The 20,292-nt window shown below is 44.6% G+C and overlaps 1 protein-coding gene across 6 annotated transcripts in view; it reads left to right on the forward strand.

Moving 5' to 3' along the window:
• ogdhb (oxoglutarate dehydrogenase b) overlaps positions 1 to 20,292 on the forward strand; it is a 49,126-nt gene that overhangs the window by 25,569 nt on the left and 3,265 nt on the right. For all 6 annotated transcript variants that reach the window (XM_045692872.2, XM_045692865.2, XM_045692858.2 and 3 more), the window contains 14 exons: positions 4,016 to 4,131; positions 4,258 to 4,412; positions 5,561 to 5,707; positions 5,967 to 6,057; positions 9,877 to 10,056; positions 10,153 to 10,281; positions 11,073 to 11,252; positions 12,422 to 12,574; positions 15,342 to 15,444; positions 15,690 to 15,818; positions 16,868 to 17,018; positions 17,304 to 17,431; positions 19,461 to 19,639; positions 19,855 to 19,926. In XM_045692872.2, the coding sequence (XP_045548828.1) occupies positions 4,016 to 4,131; positions 4,258 to 4,412; positions 5,561 to 5,707; positions 5,967 to 6,057; positions 9,877 to 10,056; positions 10,153 to 10,281; positions 11,073 to 11,252; positions 12,422 to 12,574; positions 15,342 to 15,444; positions 15,690 to 15,818; positions 16,868 to 17,018; positions 17,304 to 17,431; positions 19,461 to 19,639; positions 19,855 to 19,926 (1,913 nt within the window). The remainder of the gene's footprint in view (positions 1 to 4,015; positions 4,132 to 4,257; positions 4,413 to 5,560; positions 5,708 to 5,966; positions 6,058 to 9,876; positions 10,057 to 10,152; positions 10,282 to 11,072; positions 11,253 to 12,421; positions 12,575 to 15,341; positions 15,445 to 15,689; positions 15,819 to 16,867; positions 17,019 to 17,303; positions 17,432 to 19,460; positions 19,640 to 19,854; positions 19,927 to 20,292) is intronic.

Genomic DNA, 20,292 nt, shown 5'->3' on the forward strand with positions numbered 1-20,292 from the left:
TACACCATTTTAAAGATACACTTGTCCTTGATGTAACCACATTGTCCGATTTCAAAAAGGCTTTACAGCGAAAGCAAAACATTAGATTATGTTAGGAGAGTACATAGACCAAAATAATCACACAGCCATTTTCCAAGCAAGCATATATGTCACAAAAACCCAAAACACAGCTAAATGAAGCACTAACCTTTGATGATCTTCATCAGATGACACTCCTAGGACATTATGTTATACAATACATGTATGTTTTGTTCAGTTAAGTTCATATTTATATCCAAAAACAGCTTTTTACATTGGCGTGTGATGTTCAGACCATGTATTCCCACCAAAAAACTTCCGGTGAATTTACAAAATTACTCATCATAAACGTTGACAAAATACATAACAATTATTTTAAGAATTATAGATACAGAACTCCTTTATGCAATCGCTGTGTCAGATTTTAAAATAGCTTTTCTGGCGAAAGCACATTTTTCAATATTCTGAGTACATAGCTCAGCCATCACGGCTAGCTATTTTGACACCAGCCAAGTTCAGGGCAAGCTAAACTCAGAATTAGTATTAGAAATATTGTATTACTTTGCTGATCTTCGTCAGAATGCACTCCCAGGACTTCTACTTCCACAAGAAATGTTGTTTTTGTTCCAAATAATCCATAGTTATGTCCAAATACCTCCGTTTGTTCGTGCATTCAGGTCACTATCCAAAGGGTAACGCGCGAGCGCATTTTGAGACAAAAAAAGTCAAAATGTTCCATTACCGTACTTAGAAGCATGTCAAACGCTGTTTAAAATCAATTTTTATGGTATTTTTCTCGTAAAATAGCGATAATATTCCAACCGGACAATAGAAACTGAGCTACTATACTCTGCCCAGAGACAGAAGGCTCAATCCGCTTTCTGGAAGCCTTAGAAAGTGCAACGTAACCCCACAGATACTGTAGTTTCGATAGAGAATCAAAAGAAGAAATACAATTCTCAGACAGTCCACTTCCTGATTGGAATTTTCTCAGGTTTTTGCCTGCCATATGAGTTCTGTTATACTCACAGACACCATTCAAACAGTTTTAGAAACTTCAGAGTGTTTTCTATCCAAATCTACTAATAATATGCATATTCTCGTTTCTGGGCAAGAGTAGTAACCAGTTTATCCTAAACAGGTTTTAAGAGACATCTGTGGGTGTGCACCAGAATGTGTCTTGTTTGTGTCTATATGTGCACATGTGCGCACGTGTGTCACTGACCCATGTGTGTGTACATTTCACTAACACATATGTGTGTGTCTCTCTCTCTGTGTCCCCCAGACATCTCTGGGTATAAAGAGCGACTGTATGATCTCACAGCTGGAGGTATGGACACACCCCCTAGACTACAATACCCAGGATCCTATGCTCTTAGTATAATTCCTCTAGCTCCACTAGCCCCCATACTGCTGCAGCCTGATTCCAAACTGTCACCAATTCCCTGTCCCTACGTACTGGTTGACTGTGTCCCTAAGACTACACTCTCAGATAGAGAGGCCCACAGGATTCTTACGGCTGGGACAGGGGAAAGTCACTAAGCAGAGTGCCATGTGCGCAATACCCAGACAGCCGCATCTGGCGGGGTCAGGTCTGGGTGGTCTGTCATGGGCTGTTTTCATTTAGTATCCGTTGGGGTGGGCTTGTGGCGTGATTATATTTCCCCATATTATGTTATACCGAAGTTGACTGACTGAAAGGGAACGTAGCGTTATGACTAACTACTGTTCCCTGAAGGAGGGAACGTGGTACAACACCTGTTTGGCCCCTCACTGCCAGTTCCTGGGCTCGATGGTGGTATGAAATTGAAGGAATGAATCCGAGCCTCACGCTTATCATCTGTGGATGGCGGGGCTTCCAGCAAGGCGCGGATTTCATTGACCTTGTCAAGTGTGATTGTAGATCGCAATAGTGCGGCTCCCCATAGTATGTTGTACCTCGTTTCCCTCCTTTAGGGAACCATAGTTATAGTCATAATGTTACGCTACAGTCATAACGTTACGCTACAGTCATAACGTTACGCTACAGTCATAACCCTACGCTACAGTCATAACCCTACGCTCCCTTGCTGTAGCTCTTGTCTATCTATCTAGTTGCTCTGAGTAGAGTGTAGTGTAGTGGTAGAAGTAGAGTGGTCCCAGGTTTGTTTTTTCTGAAGTGTGTGTGTGTGTGTGTGTGTGTGTGTGTGTGTGTGTGTGTGTGTGTGTGTGTGTGTGTGTGTGAGTGTGTGTGTGTGTGTGTGTGTGTGTGAGCGCCTACAAGTGTGTTAGGGATGTGCATCTTTCCCTTTCAAGACGATTCGATACATCTCTAGATACCTGGGCTCCGATACAATACATTCAATGCCATACGATTCGATGCACTAACATTTGTTGCATAAACACATTCATTTTCCATTCTACATGAAAACCTGCTGCTGATGGAGCTCATGAGCTGGGCCTCTCTGAGCTGGGCCTGTCTGAGCTGGGCCTCTCTGAGCTGGGCCTCTCTGAGCTGGATCTGTCTGAGCTGGGCCTCTCTGAGCTGGGCCTGTCTGAGCTGGGCCTCTCTGAGCTGGATCTGTCTGAGCTGGGCCTCTCTGAGCTGGGCCTCTCTGAGCTGGGCCTGTCTGAGCTGGGCCTCTCTGAGCTGGATCTGTCTGAGCTGGGCCTCTCTGAGCTGGGCCTCTCTGAGCTGGATCTGTCTGATCTGGGCCTCTGAGCTGGATCTGTCTGAGCTGGACCTCTCTGAGCTGGGCCTCTCTGAGTTGGATCTGTCTGAGCTGACTTCTGTCTGTGTGTGTGTGTGTGTACTTGTAAATAATGTATGTCTATGGTGTATGTACTATGTAGGCCCCTGAGTTGAGCCATAAGGGAGACTAGGCATCCACCATCTCATTACCACTATCATATTAGGGGGCAATGTAGCCTGTTTTTTGTCCCTCCACTTTGGTTCTGAAATCACCATCACCCACAAATGAACTTGTCATTTTTGCAAATTGTGTTTGAGCTACTAATGTATCAATATTTATAATTTACAAATTAGCTATGACATAGCCAATGAATATATAGCACAACTATAAAGGATTTCACCCCATCTCTGAATCGGATGTTGGATGTTTTTATGGAGTTCTTGTTTTCTCCTCCCGCTTCGGCCATGCAGCACACATTGCAAAAATGTTTGCTGTCCTCGTTATGAAATGATCAACTTTACCCTGTATATCTGAAAATGACCATATTGAATTTGTTATTCAATGTATTTCTATGGGCTAATAGCAGAAAGGTCAAATTCAGTGTTTCATCAAACACTTTTTTAAATACTTTTTTTTATACCTAAAGGGGTTCTAAAATTCTAAATCAAATAGTTAAATGATCCTTGGTTTGACAATCTTAAAACAATTCCATATGTTAGGATTCTCTGTGACATCCTATCAAGTGCACACCATTGCCTGCCGCCATTTTGTATTTACATCATCACTCACCCTTTCATTCCAGACAGGAAATCATCCCTCTCTCCTGTTGCTATACCACTCTATAATAGAATTTCTAGAATCTAGAAGTACAGTATTCTAGAAGCTGAATTACATTTGTCACCTCTCTCCAACACCTTTCTCCATTTTAACATTGGTATTGTCTCTTCCCCCTCTTTCTCTTCATCTCTTCCGCTCTCTGTCACCTGATCCTATCCCTCCCATCTCTCTTGTGTCATGCAATAACCCTGTTTTTATCCATCAAACTAATGTTGTGCCTCTATGAGCTTTTAACCAATCAATGCTGAGCTTTTTGGCTGTATGTATAACTTAGATTCGAATAAAGTGTGTTTCTCTAGATATCAAGTAGGTTTGATGTTTAAATTTGCCTTCCATCTCCATGCCCCCCCCCCCCCCCCCTCACTCTCTTTGTCTTTCTTCATCCCTCTTTCTTCCTCTCTCTCTTTCTCGGATCACCACTTCCTCTCTCCTGACATTATATTTTGTTTCTTCACCCCTATCCTCTGTCTCCATGGTGATGATGGCAGGGTTTTATGGTCTGGATGAGTCTGACCTGGACAAGGTGTTCCGGCTCCCCACCAGCACCTTCATCGGGGGCAGCGAGAGCGTTCTGCCCCTCAGAGAGATCATAAGCCGCCTCGAGGTAAAGTAGATCCGCCGCATCGTATACAACACACACTTAGTCATTACTAACAAAAATAGTATGCACACACACACGCACGCACGCACACACACACACTGACCTCACCTCTCTTTTCCTGTCCTGTAGATGGCATACTGTCAGTCTATTGGGGTAGAGTTCATGTTCATTAATGACCTGGAGCAGTGCCAGTGGATCAGACAGAAGTTTGAGAGGCCAGGTGTCATGCAATTTACCCTGGAGGAGAAGAGGACCTTGCTGACCAGAATGGTTCGATCCACCAAGTATGTCTGTGTGTCTGTCTGTGTGTCTGTAAGTATGGTCATATGACACAAAAATAGAGGTCTTTGGCCACGCACACCAGTGGTGGGTTTGGCCTTCAAAAGAACAATGCAAATGCAGAAAATACCTCTTGCCTACTGTAAAATAATGGTGGTGCAACTTTGATATTATGGGGCTATTTTGCTTCCACTGGTCCTGGGGCCCTTGTTAAGGTCAACGGCATCATGAGTTTTACCCAGTACCAGGACATTTTAGCCAGAAACCTGGTTGCCTCTGCCATGAGGCTAAAACTTGGCCGCAAGTGGATCTTCCAGCAAGACAATAACCCCCCACACACATCAACATCCACAAAGAAATGGTTACTTGACCACAAAATCAACTTTTTGCAATGGCCATCTCTGTATTCTCTGGACTTGAACCCCATTGAAAACCTGTGGTTTGAATTGAAGAGGGCAGTCCATAAGCACAGACAAAGGTTATCAAGGTTTGATTATGTATGGCGGAATGGTCTATTGTTTAAAAAAAAAAAGTTATGTAACCTTCATTTAACTAGGCAAGTCAGATAAGAACAAATTCTTATTTACAATGACGGCCTACCCCGGTCAAACCCGGACGATGCTGGGCCAATTGTGCGCCGCCCCGTGGGACTCCTAATCACGGCCCGTTGTGATACAGCCTGGAATCAAACCAGGGTCTGTAGTGATACCTCTAGCACTGAGATGCAGTGCCTTAGACCGCTGCGCCACTCTGGAGCCCCTAAGATTCCTCCCAATGTGTTCCCCAATTTCATAAAACATTTTCGAAAATGTCTCAGTGTCGTTATCCTCGCAAGAGGAGGGTGATGGAGTATTGAAAACAGGGGATCCAATCATTTTGACCTTCATCATTTTGAGATTTTTTATTATTACTTGTCAAACAAAATCTATTTTTCTGAGCAATTGTATTAGTATAAAAGAATATCATTTTAATGTATTTTTTACATACAATATAGATCAGTATTTGTATTATTTTATAGTCTTTTTTGCTCTTTGTCAAGGGATCCAATAATTCCGGACTTCACTGTATAACTCTATGACTGGATTCTGGACTGGGTAAAATGAGGAGTGGGCGGGGCCTAACCTTGTATGACTTCCTTTTTCCTGTTGGTCAGGTTCGAGGAGTTCCTCCAGAGGAAGTGGTCATCAGAGAAGCGTTTTGGTCTGGAGGGCTGTGAGTCTCTCATCCCGGCCCTGAAGACCATCATCGACAAGTCCAGCATGAACGGAGTAGAGAGCATCATCATGGGCATGCCCCACAGGTACTGTTACCATGGAAACGCCAATCACAGGCTGCCCCACACATAGCGTAACTACGGTAGTACTAGACACCAGTCTCAACCTACTGTTGTAGCTCTCCTGGTTGCTGGGATCCCGGGAATATTCACAGTTTCCATTACAACTACTTACATGCTGTTTAACATGTTCTTTACTGGAAAACTCAGACTGTTCATTAGACTTGTAACATTTACTATACAATACATGAAAGCTAAAAGTTTATCTTAGTTTCTCTCTCTCCAGGGGGAGGTTGAATGTGTTGGCCAATGTGATCCGTAAGGAGCTGGATCAGATCTTCTGTCAGTTTGACTCCAAGCTGGAAGCTGCTGATGAGGTAAATTATACAGCCAGTAGAGAGCATACACATGGTTAGCAGATGTTATTGGTCACATACACATGGTTAGCAGATGTTATTGGTCACATACACATGGTTAGCAGATGTTATTGGTCACATACACATGGTTAGCAGATGTTATTGGTCACATACACATGGTTAGCAGATGTTATTGGTCACATACACATGGTTAGCAGATGTTATTGGTCACATACACATGGTTAGCAGATGTTATTGGTCACATACACATGGTTAGCAGATGTTATTGGTCACATACACATGGTTAGCAGATGTTATTGGTCACATATACATGGTTAGCAGATGTTAATGTGAGTGTAGTGAAATGCTTGTGCTTCTAGTTTCGACCATGCAGTAATATCCAACAAGTAATCTAACCTAACAATTTCACAACTACCTTTTACACACAAGTGTAAAGGAATGAATAAGAACATGTACATAAAAATATATGAATGAGTGATGACCGTACAGCATAGGCAAGATGCAGTAGATGGTATAGAGTACAGTACAGGGGGGGACATGATGTCCATTGGTGCCCTAAAGATAACAACCCAGGTGAAGAATGGAAACTCTCCTGGTAACACAATGGAAACCCTCCTGGTGACACAATGTGGAAACCCTCCTGGTGACACAATGTGGAAACTCCCCTGGTGACACAATGTGGAAACTCCCCTGGTGACACAATGTGGAAACCCTCCTGGTGACACAATGTGGAAACTCTCCTGGTGACACAATGTGGAAACTCTCCTGGTGACACAATGTGGAAAACCTCCTGGTGACACAATGTAGAAACTCTCCTGGTGACACAATGTGGAAACTCTCCTGGTGACACAATGTAGAAACTCTCCTGGTGACACAATGTGGAAACTCTCCTGGTGACACAATGTAGAAACTCTCCTGGTGACACAATGTGGAAACTCTCCTGGTGACACAATGTGGAAACTCTCCTGGTGAACACCAATGTGGAAACTCTCCTGGTGACACAATGTAGAAACTCTCCTGGTGACACAATAGAAACCCTCCTGGTGACACAATGTAGAAACTCTCCTGGTGACACAATGTGGAAACTCTCCTGGTGACACAATGTAGAAACTCTCCTGGTGACACAATGTGGAAACCCTCCTGGTGACACAATGTGGAAACTCTCCTGGTGACACAATGTGGAAACCCTCCTGGTGACACAATGTGGAAACCCTCCTGGTGACACAATGTGGAAACTCTCCTGGTGACACAATGGAAACCCTCCTGGTGACACAATGGAAACCCTCCTGGTGACACAATGGAAACTCTCCTGGTGACACAATGTGGAAACTCTCCTGGTGACACAATGTGGAAACCCTCCTGGTGACACAATGTGGAAACTCTCCTGGTGACACAATGTGGAAACTCTCCTGGTGACACAATGTGGAAACTCTCCTGGTGACACAATGTGGAAACTCTCCTGGTGACACAATGTGGAAACCCTCCTGGTGACACAATGTAGAAACCCTCCTGGTGACACAATGTAGAAACCCTCCTGGTGACACAATGTAGAAACTCTCCTGGTGACACAATGTGGAAACCCTCCTGGTGACACAATGTGGAAACTCTCCTGGTGACACAATGTGGAAACTCTCCTGGTGACACAATGTGGAAACCCTCCTGGTGACACAATGTGGAAACCCTCCTGGTGACACAATGTGGAAACCCTCCTGGTGACACAATGTGGAAACTCTCCTGGTGACACAATGGAAACTCTCCTGGTGACACAATGTGAAAACTCTCCTGGTGACACAATGTGAAAACTCTCCTGGTGACACAATGTGGAAACTCTCCTGGTGACACAATAGAAACCCTCCTGGTGACACAATGTGGAAACTCTCCCGGTGACACAATGTGGAAACTCTCCCGGTGACACAATGTGGAAACTCTCCCGGTGACACAATGTGGAAACTCTCCCGGTGACACAATGTGGAAACTCTCCCGGTGACACAATGTGGAAACTCTCCCGGTGACACAATGTGGAAACTCTACCCGGTGACACAATGTGGAAACTCTCCCGGTGACACAATGTGGAAACTCTCCCGGTGACACAATGTGGAAACTCTCCCGGTGACACAATGTGGAAACTCTCCCGGTGACACAATGTGGAAACTCTCCCGGTGACACAATGTGGAAACTCTCCCGGTGACACAATGTGGAAACTCTCCCGGTGACACAATGTGGAAACTCTCCCGGTGACACAATAGAAACCCTCCTGGTGACACAATGTGGAAACTCTCCTGGTCACACAATGTGGAAACTCTCCTGGTGACACAATGTGGAAACCCTCCTGGTGACACAATGTGGAAACTCTCCTGATGACACCATGGAAACTCTCCTGGTGACACAATGTGGAAACTCTCCTGGTGACACAATAGAAACCCTCCTGGTGACACAATAGAAACCCTCCTGGTGACACAATAAAAACTCTCCTGGTCACACAATGTGGAAACTCTCCAGGTAACACAATAGAAACCCTCCTGGTGACACAATAGAAACTCTCCTGGTGACACAATGTGGAAACTCTCCTGGTGACACAATGTGGAAACTCTCCTGGTGACACAATGTAGAAACCCTCCTGGTGACACAATGTGGAAACCCTCCTGGTGACACAATGTGGAAACCCTCCTGGTGACACAATGTGGAAACTCTCCTGGTCTCCCGGTGACACAATGTGGAAACTCTCCCGGTGACACAATGTGGAAACTCTCCCGGTGACACAATAGAAACCCTCCTGGTGACACAATGTGGAAACTCTCCTGGTGACACAATGTGGAAACCCTCCTGGTGACACAATGTGGAAACTCTCCTGGTGACACAATGTGGAAACTCTCCTGGTGACACAATGTAGAAACCCTCCTGGTGACACAATGTGGAAACCCTCCTGGTGACACAATGTAGAAACCCTCCTGGTGACACAATGTGGAAACTCTCCTGGTGACACAATAGAAACCCTCCTGGTGACACAATGTAGAAACTCTCCTGGTGACACAATGTAGAAACCCTCCTGGTGACACAATGTAGAAACCCTCCTGGTGACACAATGTGGAAACTCTCCTGGTGACACAATGTAGAAACTCTCCTGGTGACACAATGTGGAAACTCTCCTGGTGACACAATGTGGAAACTCTCCTGGTGACACAATGTAGAAACCCTCCTGGTGACACAATGTAGAAACCCTCCTGGTGACACAATGTGGAAACTCTCCTGGTGACACAATAGAAACCCTCCTGGTGACACAATGTAGAAACTCTCCTGGTGACACAATGTAGAAACCCTCCTGGTGACACAATGTAGAAACCCTCCTGGTGACACAATGTGGAAACTCTCCTGGTGACACAATGTGGAAACCCTCCTGGTGACACAATGTGGAAACTCTCCTGGTGACACAATGTGGAAACCCTCCTGGTGACACAATGTGGAAACCCTCCTGGTGACACAATAGAAACCCTCCTGGTGACACAATGTGGAAACTCTCCTGGTAACACAATGTGGAAACCCTCCTGGTGACACAATGGAAACTCTCCTGGTAACACAATGTGGAAACCCTCCTGGTGACACAATAGAAACTCTCCTGGTGACACAATAGAAACCCTCCTGGTGACACAATGTGGAAACTCTCCCGGTAACACAATGTGGAAACTCCCAGTAACAAAATGTGAAAAGTGAATAACATGGAAAAAGTCCTATCAGAAGCTAAAGAAAATGAAAAATGCTTACTCATACAATTCACCTCCATTTCACTTCTGAACATGCCCTTTCTTCATCTCTCTCTATCAGGGTTCTGGAGATGTGAAGTACCATTTGGGGATGTGGCACCGTAGGATCAACCGGGTCACTGATAGGAACATCACGCTGTCACTCATGGCTAACCCCTCCCACCTGGAGGCTGTGGACCCCGTGGTGCAGGGCAAGACCAAGGCTGAGCAGTTCTACTGTGGAGACACAGAGGGAAAAAGAGTATGTACACACACACACACACACACACATGCACACAAACACAGTTTTTTTCTGCGTGTGTGTGTGCATTTATATTTCTGTGTGTGTGTGTTCCAGGTGATGTCCATCCTGCTCCATGGTGATGCAGCGTTTGCAGGCCAGGGGGTTGTCTACGAGACCTTCCACCTCTCTGACCTGCCCTCCTACACTACCCACGGCACTGTCCATGTGGTGGTCAATAACCAGGTAACACATCCTGCAACACTACACACGGCACTGTCCATGTGGTGGTCAACAACCAGGTAACACATCCTGCAACACTACACACGGCACTGTCCATGTAGTGGTCAACAACCAGGTAACACATCCTGCAACACTACACACAGCACTGTCCATGTAGTGGTCAACAACCAGGTAACACATCCTGCAACACTACACACAGCACTGTCCATGTAGTGGTCAACAACCAGGTAACACATCCTGCAACACTACACACGGCACTGTCCATGTAGTGGTCAACAACCAGGTAACACATCCTGCAACACCAAACACAGCACTGTCCAAGTTCTTATGACACAGCACAGAAAAAAAAAAAAAGGTATTAAATGTATGAAATTGTATGAAAAGTATGCATTCACTACTGTAAGTCGCTCTGGATAAGAGCGTCTGCTAAATGACTAAAATGTAAATGTAAAATGTCACTGACTCTTTGACAAATCCTGATTTTGTGGAGGTGATGCTTAAAGTAGATGGGGAGTTTTACTGGACATTTGGGGCGTTTCTGTCGTGGGGAGGGGCTTACTTCCGTAAATAGAGTTAGCTAGTGTACACAACATTTGGTTCTGGGTTCTGAGATGAACTACCAGGTAACAAACATACTTTAACTGCCCTATGAATGGCCTGTTGTTCTCTGTACCCTACACATACATACACACACAAAACTTCCTACATCACTGTCACATTCACAGAAGAACCCCATTACACCCCCGCTCCCCCCACCCACACACCCTCTAACCAGCTGTCTCTCTTCCCTGTAGATTGGTTTCACCACCGACCCCAGGGTGGCGAGGTCATCATCCTACCCTACAGACGTGGCCAAGGTGGTCAATGCCCCCATCTTCCACGTCAATGCTGATGACCCCGAGGCCGTCATGTACGTGTGTAACGTCGCCGCCGAGTGGAGAGCCACCTTTCACAAGGATGTGGTGGTAGACTTGGTGAGTGTGTTCCCTGATCAGGGTGGTGTTCATTAGGCAAACGGAAGAGCACTGACAAACACAGTTTTCGTTGTTTGTTTACCTCTTAAGTTGACAGTCCCTGAAATTGGGCACTAGAATTACTTAAAACAATATGTATATGTTTACATGACTTATTTGATTGATTTCCCACTGTTTTATAAGTCAGAAAACAGCAATCCAGACCTTCCTAGGACCATGTAAACATCCTTGGTCGAATTGCCTCCCTCTGGTGGTCAGCTGCATCATTACATCAATTTATATCACTTTACCTTTATATCAAAGGGGCATTCCTTAGAAAAACATTTATCCAGCTCGACTGCTTCTCAGCACAGACATGGCAAAACAATAGCTGAATTTGTCTCGAGCAGGTGGATCTAAATACAGAACTTTCATAGCTCTACGATAAAGAATGCAACCTACACACTTCCTTAAACCTAAAATAAGTCATTTTGTGTATAAGTGAAACATTTGTTTTAAATCGGAGGCCTTTACATAGCCCTTCTTCCCTTGTCTATAGGACGGATGCAAGCTGTTTAAATGGCCCAAATGTTGACTTAGATGTTCACAAATGTAACAGATTTTGACTATCACTAATGTCATGATATGTTTGGTAAAGTAATAAAGAAGGTGAAATATTTTGGGTAGATGTTCCTAAAACAGATAACTATATATGGACATAAAGTATGAAAAGGCTTATTCATTCACAAACAATATTTTATTTTATCATATCATCATATTTGTATGTGTTTTATTACTTTTATTGTGTACTAGATTGTATGGGTTGAAAGTGTTATTCTCTCAGATGTAAACAATTCCAGGTGAAAGCCAAAGGTCATAGCTTTCTAGGGGGAAACACTACTACATGAATAAAATATTGCCCTCTTGCTAGATTGATGACTAAAGCCATAGCGAAACAGTGCAAAACGCCTGTCAGCACTTAATAACGTTTTCTGTCGCGTGGCCCACTGACCGTCACCAAGGTGTGTTGCTATAGCGTAATGGTCTTAATCAGATGAATGAGCCAATGTTTACACACCCTTCTGATCTGATCGTGTGTGTGTGTGTGTGTGTGTGTGTGTGTGTGTGTGTGTGTGTGTGTGTGTGTGTGTGTGTGTGTGTGTGTGTGTGTGTGTGTGTGTGTCCTCCAGGTGTGTTACAGGCGTAACGGCCACAATGAGATGGACGAGCCCATGTTCACTCAGCCTCTGATGTACAAGCAGATCAAGAAGCAGAAAGGAGTCCTCCAGAAATACTCTGAGAAACTCCTAGCAGAGGGAGCAGTCAGCAGACAGGACTATGAGGTAACACATTCTGCCATTTATACTATATACCCATATATATGGCCATATAAATCATAAACATCATGTTACATTTAGGTAATTTAGCAGACTCTCTTATCCAGAGCGACTTACATTAATGAGTGCATACATTTTCATATTTGTTCGTACTGGTCCCCTTTGGGAATCGAACCCAAAACCCTAGGCGTTGCAAGTGCCATGCTCTATCAACTGAGTCACACAACCCTTACAAACTTGTACTTAGATATTATATTCTGCCCTCTGTCTTTATATAAAATACAATCCTGAATGAATGAAATAGAATGTACTCGCTGATTGACATGAGGTGGCAAGGGGGTGTTGTTGAGTAGAACTTCATCCAACATTAAATAGACATTAACCCTTCCCGTCTGGTGTTGAGTAGAACTTCATCCAACATTAAATAGACATTAACCCTTCCCGTCTGGTGTTGTGTAGAACTTCATCCAACATTAAATAGACATTAACCCTTCCCGTCTGGTGTTGAGTAGAACTTCATCCAACATTAGACATTAACCCTTCCCGTCTGGTGTTGAGTAGAACTTCATCCAACATTAAATGGACATTAACCCTTCCCGTCTGGTGTTGAGTAGAACTTCATCCAACATTAAATAGACATTAACCCTTCCCGTCTGGTGTTGAGTAGAACTTCATCCAACATTAAATAGACATTAACCCTTCCCGTCTGGTGTTGAGTAGAACTTCATCCAACATTAAATGGACATTAACCCTTCCCGTCTGGTGTTGAGTAGAACTTCATCCAACATTAAATGGACATTAACCCTTCCCGTCTGGTGTTGAGTAGAACTTCATCCAACATTAAATAGACATTAACCCTTCCCGTCTGGTGTTGAGTAGAACTTCATCCAACATTAAATAGACATTAACCCTTCCCGTCTGGTGTTGTGTAGAACTTCATCCAACATTAAATAGACATTAACCCTTCCCGTCTGGTGTTGTGTAGAACTTCATCCAACATTAAATAGACATTAACCCTTCCCGTCTGGTGTTGAGTAGAACTTCATCCAACATTAAATAGACATTAACCCTTCCCGTCTGGTGTTGAGTAGAACTTCATCCAACATTAAATAGACATTAACCCTTCCCGTCTGGTGTTGAGTAGAACTTCATCCAACATTAAATAGACATTAACCCTTCCCGTCTGGTGTTGAGTAGAACTTCATCCAACATTAAATAGACATTAACCCTTCCCGTCTGGTGTTATTGTGTAGAACTTCATCCAACATTAAATAGACATTAACCCTTCCCGTCTGGTGTTGAGTAGAACTTCATCCAACATTAAATGGACATTAACCCTTCCCGTCTGGTGTTGTTGTGTAGAACTTCATCCAACATTAAATAGACATTAACCCTTCCTGTCTGGTGTTGAGTAGAACTTCATCCAACATTAAATAGACATTAACCCTTCCCGTCTGGTGTTGAGTAGAACTTCATCCAACATTAAATAGACATTAACCCTTCCCGTCTGGTGTTGAGTAGAACTTCATCCAACATTAAATGGACATTAACCCTTCCCGTCTGGTGTTGTTGTGTAGAACTTCATCCAACATTAACCCTTCCTGTCTGGTGTTGTTGAGTATAACTTCATCCAACATTAAATAGACATTAACCCTTCCCGTCTGGTGTTGAGTAGAACTTCATCCAACATTAAATGGACATTAACCCTTCCCGTCTGGTGTTGTTGTGTAGAACTTCATCCAACATTAACCCTTCCCGTCTGGTGTTGTTGTGTAGAACTTCATCCAACATTAAATAGACATTAACCCTTCCTGTCTGGTGTTGTTGTGTAGAACTTCATCCAACATTAAATAGACATTAACCCTTCCCGTCTGGTGTTGTTGAGTATAACTTCATCCAACATTAAATAGACATTAACCCTTCCCGTCTGGTGTTGTTGTGTAGAACTTCATCCAACATTAAATAGACATTAACCCTTCCCGTCTGGTGTTGAGTAGAACTTCATCCAACATTAAATAGACATTAACCCTTCCCGTCTGGTGTTGTTGTGTAGAACTTCATCCAACATTAACCCTTCCCGTCTGGTGTTGTTGTGTAGAACTTCATCCAACATTAAATAGACATTAACCCTTCCCGTCTGGTGTTGTTGAGTATAACTTCATCCAACATTAAATAGACATTAACCCTTCCCGTCTGGTGTTGTTGAGTATAACTTCATCCAACATTAAATAGACATTAACCCTTCCCGTCTGGTGTTGTTGTGTAGAACTTCATCCAACATTAAATAGACATTAACCCTTCCCGTCTGGTGTTGAGTAGAACTTCATCCAACATTAAATAGACATTAACCCTTCCCGTCTGGTGTTGAGTAGAACTTCATCCAACATTAAATGGACATTAACCCTTCCCGTCTGGTGTTGTTGTGTAGAACTTCATCCAACATTAAATAGACATTAACCCTTCCCGTCTGGTGTTGAGTAGAACTTCATCCAACATTAAATAGACATTAACCCTTCCCGTCTGGTGTTGTTGTGTAGAACTTCATCCAACATTAACCCTTCCCGTCTGGTGTTGTTGAGTATAACTTCATCCAACATTAAATGGACATTAACCCTTCCTGTCTGGTGTTGTTGTGTATAACTTCATCCAACATTAAATGGACATTAACCCTTCCCGTCTGGTGTTGTTGTGTAGAACTTCATCCAACATTAACCCTTCCCGTCTGGTGTTGTTGTGTATAACTTCATCCAACATTAACCCTTCCCGTCTGTAGGAGGAGATAGCCAAGTATGACAAGATCTGTGAGGAGGCTCACGCTCGCTCTAAAGACAAGAAGATTCTACACATCAAACACTGGCTGGACTCTCCCTGGCCCGGTCAGTGTGTGTGTGTGTGTGTGTGTGTGTGTGTGTGTGTGTGTGTGTGTGTGTGTGTGTGTGTGTGCATGCCTTTGTGTGTGAGAAAACCTGTGTTTTACAATATATAGTAAGTGCATATGTTAAAATCTCTAATGTGTAGACAGACACTAACAACATGCATCTTTCTCTATTTCTCTCTCTCTGTGTCTGTGTCTGTGTGTGTGGGTGTGGGTGTGGGTGTGTGTGTGTGTGTGTGTGTGTAGGTTTCTTCAACGTGGACGGCCAGCCTAAGACTATGACCAGTCTGTCTACAGGCCTGCCTGAGGAGGAGCTGGTACACATAGGATACATCGCTTCATCTGTCCCTGTGGAAGACTTCACCATACACAGAGGTACTGATAAACACACACAATACCTGTGGAAGACTTCACCATACACAGAGGTACTGATAAAAACACACACAATACCTGTGGAAGACTTCACCATACACAGAGGTACTGATAAAAACACACACAATACCTGTGGAAGACTTCACCATACACAGAGGTACTGATAAAAACACACACAATACCTGTGGAAGACTTCACCATACACAGAGGTACTGATAAAAACACACACAATACCTGTGGAAGACTTCACCATACACAGAGGTACTGATAAAAACACACACAATACCTGTGGAAGACTTCACCATACACAGAGGTACTGATAAAAACACACACAATACCTGTGGAAGACTTCACCATACACAGAGGTACTGATAAAAACACACACAATACCTGTGGAAGACTTCACCATACACAGAGGTACTGATAAACACACACAATACCTGTGGAAGACTTCACCATACACAGAGGTACTGATAAAAACACACACAATACCTGTGGAAGACTTCACCATACACAGAGGTACTGATAAACACACACAATACCTGTGGAAGACTTCACCATACACAGAGGTACTGATAAAAACACACACAATACCTGTGGAAGACTTCACCATACACAGAGGTACTGATAAAAACACACACAATACCTGTGGAAGACTTCACCATACACAGAGGTACTGATAAAAACACACACAATACCTGTGGAAGACTTCACCATACACAGAGGTACTGATAAACACACACAATACCTGTGGAAGACTTCACCATACACAGAGGTACTGATAAAAACACACACAATACCTGTGGAAGACTTCACCATACACAGAGGTACTGATAAACACACACACACACACCTGTGGAAGACTTCACCATACACAGAGGTACTGATAAACACACACACACCTGTGGAAGACTTCACCATACACAGAGGTACTGATAAACACACACAATACCTGTGGAAGACTTCACCATACACAGAGGTACTGATAAACACACACACACAATACCTGTGGAAGACTTCACCATACACCATACTGTGTGTGTGTGGTTCAGGTCTGAGTCGTATACTAAAGGGTCGTACGGCGATGGTGGGCCAGCGTGTGTGTGACTGGGCTCTAGGAGAGTACATGGCCTTTGGCTCGCTGCTCAAGGAGGGGACACACATACGTCTCAGTGGACAGGACGTGGAGAGAGGAACCTTCAGGTATTAATGTCACCCTTAAGGACTGCCTATGTCCCTGTTATGACTATGTCGTGCGTAAGTCACTTGCTTGACAGTGTTGTGTAGTATGAGTATTCTGTAGTTAGGTGTCTTTCAGGAAACCAGGGTTACGTTCATAACGGGATGTTATGTAGGTTTAATGAACATGTAGTTCAGCAGTACTGTAACAATATGGTGGTGTGTTAACTTCTCTTGTTACCCCTCTCCCTCTCTTTTTCTTTCCTTTCTCTCTCTCCCCCTCCCTCCATCTCTCTCCTCTCTGTACAGTCACAGGCACCATGTCCTGCATGACCAGAAGATTGATAGGAGGATCTGTATCCCCATGAACCACATCTCTCCTAACCAGGCTCCATACACCGTCTGTAACAGCTCTCTGTCGGAGTATGGAGTACTGGGTTAGCACAAGCACGGACACACGGATGCACAGTCTTGTTTTAATAACCTTGTGGGGACACACAATTGATTCCGATTCAAAATCCTATTTTCCCTAAACCTTACCCTCACCCTTCAACCTAACCTTAACCCTTACCCTAACCCTATAACCTTAAACCTAACCCTTACCCTCACCCTTCAACCTAACCTTAACCCTTACCCTATAACCTTAAACCTAACCCTAAACTTAACCCTACAACCTTAAACCTAACCCTTACCCTAACCCTATAACCTTAAACCTAACCTTTATCCTAACCCTATAACCTTAAACCTAACCTTTATCCTAACCCTATAACCTTAAACCTAACCTTTATCCTAACCCTATAACCTTAAACCTAACCTTTATCCTAACCCTATAACCTTAAACCTTACCCTAACCCTATAACCTTAAACCTAACCCTTACCCTATAACCTTAAACCTAACCCTATAACCTTAAACCTAACCCTAACTTCTAACCTTTAACCCTTATTCTAACCCTGACACTAATTCTAACCCTATAACCCCTAGAAATATACTTTTTCCTTGTGAGGACTGGCAAAATGTGTCCAGTAAACATTTTTGTTTACTATTCTTATGGGAATTCCACAAGTATAGTTAAACATGTACATACAGTATATGCACACATTCATATACATACAGATGCAGTCTATTATTATACGCATTACACCACACCCTGCCACAGCATTATGGGGGGTTGTCTGGCCACAGCATTATGGGGGGGTTGTCTGGCCACAGCATTATGGGGGGGTTGTCTGGCCACAGCATTATGGGGGGGGTTGTCTGGCCACAGCATTATGGGGGGGTTGTCTGGCCACAGCATTATGGGGGGGTTGTCTGGCCACAGCATTATGGGGGGGTTGTCTGGCCACAGCATTATGGGGGGTTGTCTGGCCACAGCATTATGGGGGGTTGTCTGGCCACAGCATTATAGGGGGTTGTCTGGCCACAGCATTATGGGGGGGTTGTCTGGCCACAGCATTATGAGGGGGTTGTCTGGCCACAGCATTATGAGGGGTTGTCTGGCCACAGCATTATGAGGGGTTGTCTGGCCACAGCATTATGAGGGGTTGTCTGGCCACAGCATTATGAGGGGTTGTCTGGCCACAGCATTATGTGGGGTTGTCTGGCCACAGCATGCCACAGCATTATGGGGGGGTTGTCTGGCCACAGCATTATAGGGGGTTGTCTGGCCACAGCATGCCACAGCATTATGGGGGGGTTGTCTGGCCACAGCATTATGAGGGGTTGTCTGGCCACAGCATTATGAGGGGTTGTCTGGCCACAGCATTATGAGGGGTTGTCTGGCCACAGCATTATGAGGGGTTGTCTGGCCACAGCATGCCACAGCATTATGGGGGGTTGCCTGGCCACAGCATTATGGGGGGTTGTCTGGCCACAGCATTATGGGGGGTTGCCTGGCCACAGCATTATGGGGGGTTGTCTGGCAACAGCATTATGGGGGTGTTTTGTCTGACCACAGCATTATGGGGGGGGGGTGGGTTGTCTGTTTTGTTAGTTACTACCCTCGTTCCTTCTGACCTTAACAACCCCTCTCTCTCTCTCTCTCTCTCTCTCTCTCTCTTTGTCCCTCTGTCTCTGTCCCTCTGCCTCTGCCCCCCTCTCTCTCTCTGACTCTGCCCCCCTCTCGCCTCTCTGACTCTGCCCCCCTCTCTCTCTCTCTCTCTGACTCTGCCCCCCTCTCTCTCTGACTCTGCCCCCTCTCTCTCTCTCTGCCGCCCCCTCTCTCTCTCTCTGACTCTGCCCCTCTCTCTCTCTCTCTCTCTGACTCTGCTCCCCTCTCTCTCTCTCTGACTCTGCCCCCCTCTCTCTCTGACTCTGCCCCTCTCTCTCTCTCTGACTCTTCCCCCTCTCTCTCTGACTCTGCCCCTCTCTCTCTCTGACTCTGCCCCTCTCTCTCTGACTCTGCCCCTCTCTCTCTGACTCTGCCCCTCTCTCTCTGACTCTGCCCCTCTCTCTCCCTTTATCTCTAGGATTTGAGCTGGGTTTTGCTATGGCCAGTCCCAATGCATTGGTTCTATGGGAGGCCCAGTTTGGAGACTTCCACAACACAGCCCAGTGTATTATAGACCAGTTCATCTGCCCAGGACAGGCCAAGTGGGTCAGACAGAACGGAATAGTCCTGCTGCTGCCCCACGGCATGGAGGGAATGGTAGGGACTACTAGATATGGGCTCGTTGTCTGTCTGCCTGTCTGTCAGCCTGCCTGTCTGTCTGTCAGCCTGTCTGCCATAGTCACTGAGAACGGAATAGTACTGCAGCTCCTATCGCTTTATCTCTGTCTCTCTAAATGTCGGTGTCCGTTTGGGAAAAAAATCTGTTGACACAAATAGACGATAAACGACATATCCCATGATTCTTCACTCAGGGACCAGAGCACTCCTCGGCCCGACCAGAGAGGTTCCTGCAGATGTGTAACGAAGACCCGGATACCTACCCTGTAAGTGTGTATGTGTATGCATTGGCGAAAATCTGATATCACCTTTGGAGGGGACAATTACATGACATTTTCTCAAGAGCAATTCCTGAGGGGGACACCAAAAGTAGTGCTGTAAAACATAGCCTACATTGTAATATGGTAAATGTATATTGAGGAACCAAAGAAATAAGGTGTTTGCCGTACTCCTAACTACCGGTACCCAAAACTACACAACTAATCACAACAGCAATACCATTGCCTTTAACAAATCTTAGTTCAGTCACCAGTTTAAGTTGAGAGTGGGGGTATCCATGGCATTTTCCAATTATGTTCCTATTTTACAAGTAAAAAAAATTGAGAACCTTTCATAATGTTGCCAAACAAAGA

Source organism: Salmo salar, chromosome 01 (genome assembly GCF_965601325.2).
Source record: "Salmo salar chromosome 01, fSalSal1, whole genome shotgun sequence".
Lineage (NCBI taxonomy): Eukaryota > Metazoa > Chordata > Actinopteri > Salmoniformes > Salmonidae > Salmo > Salmo salar.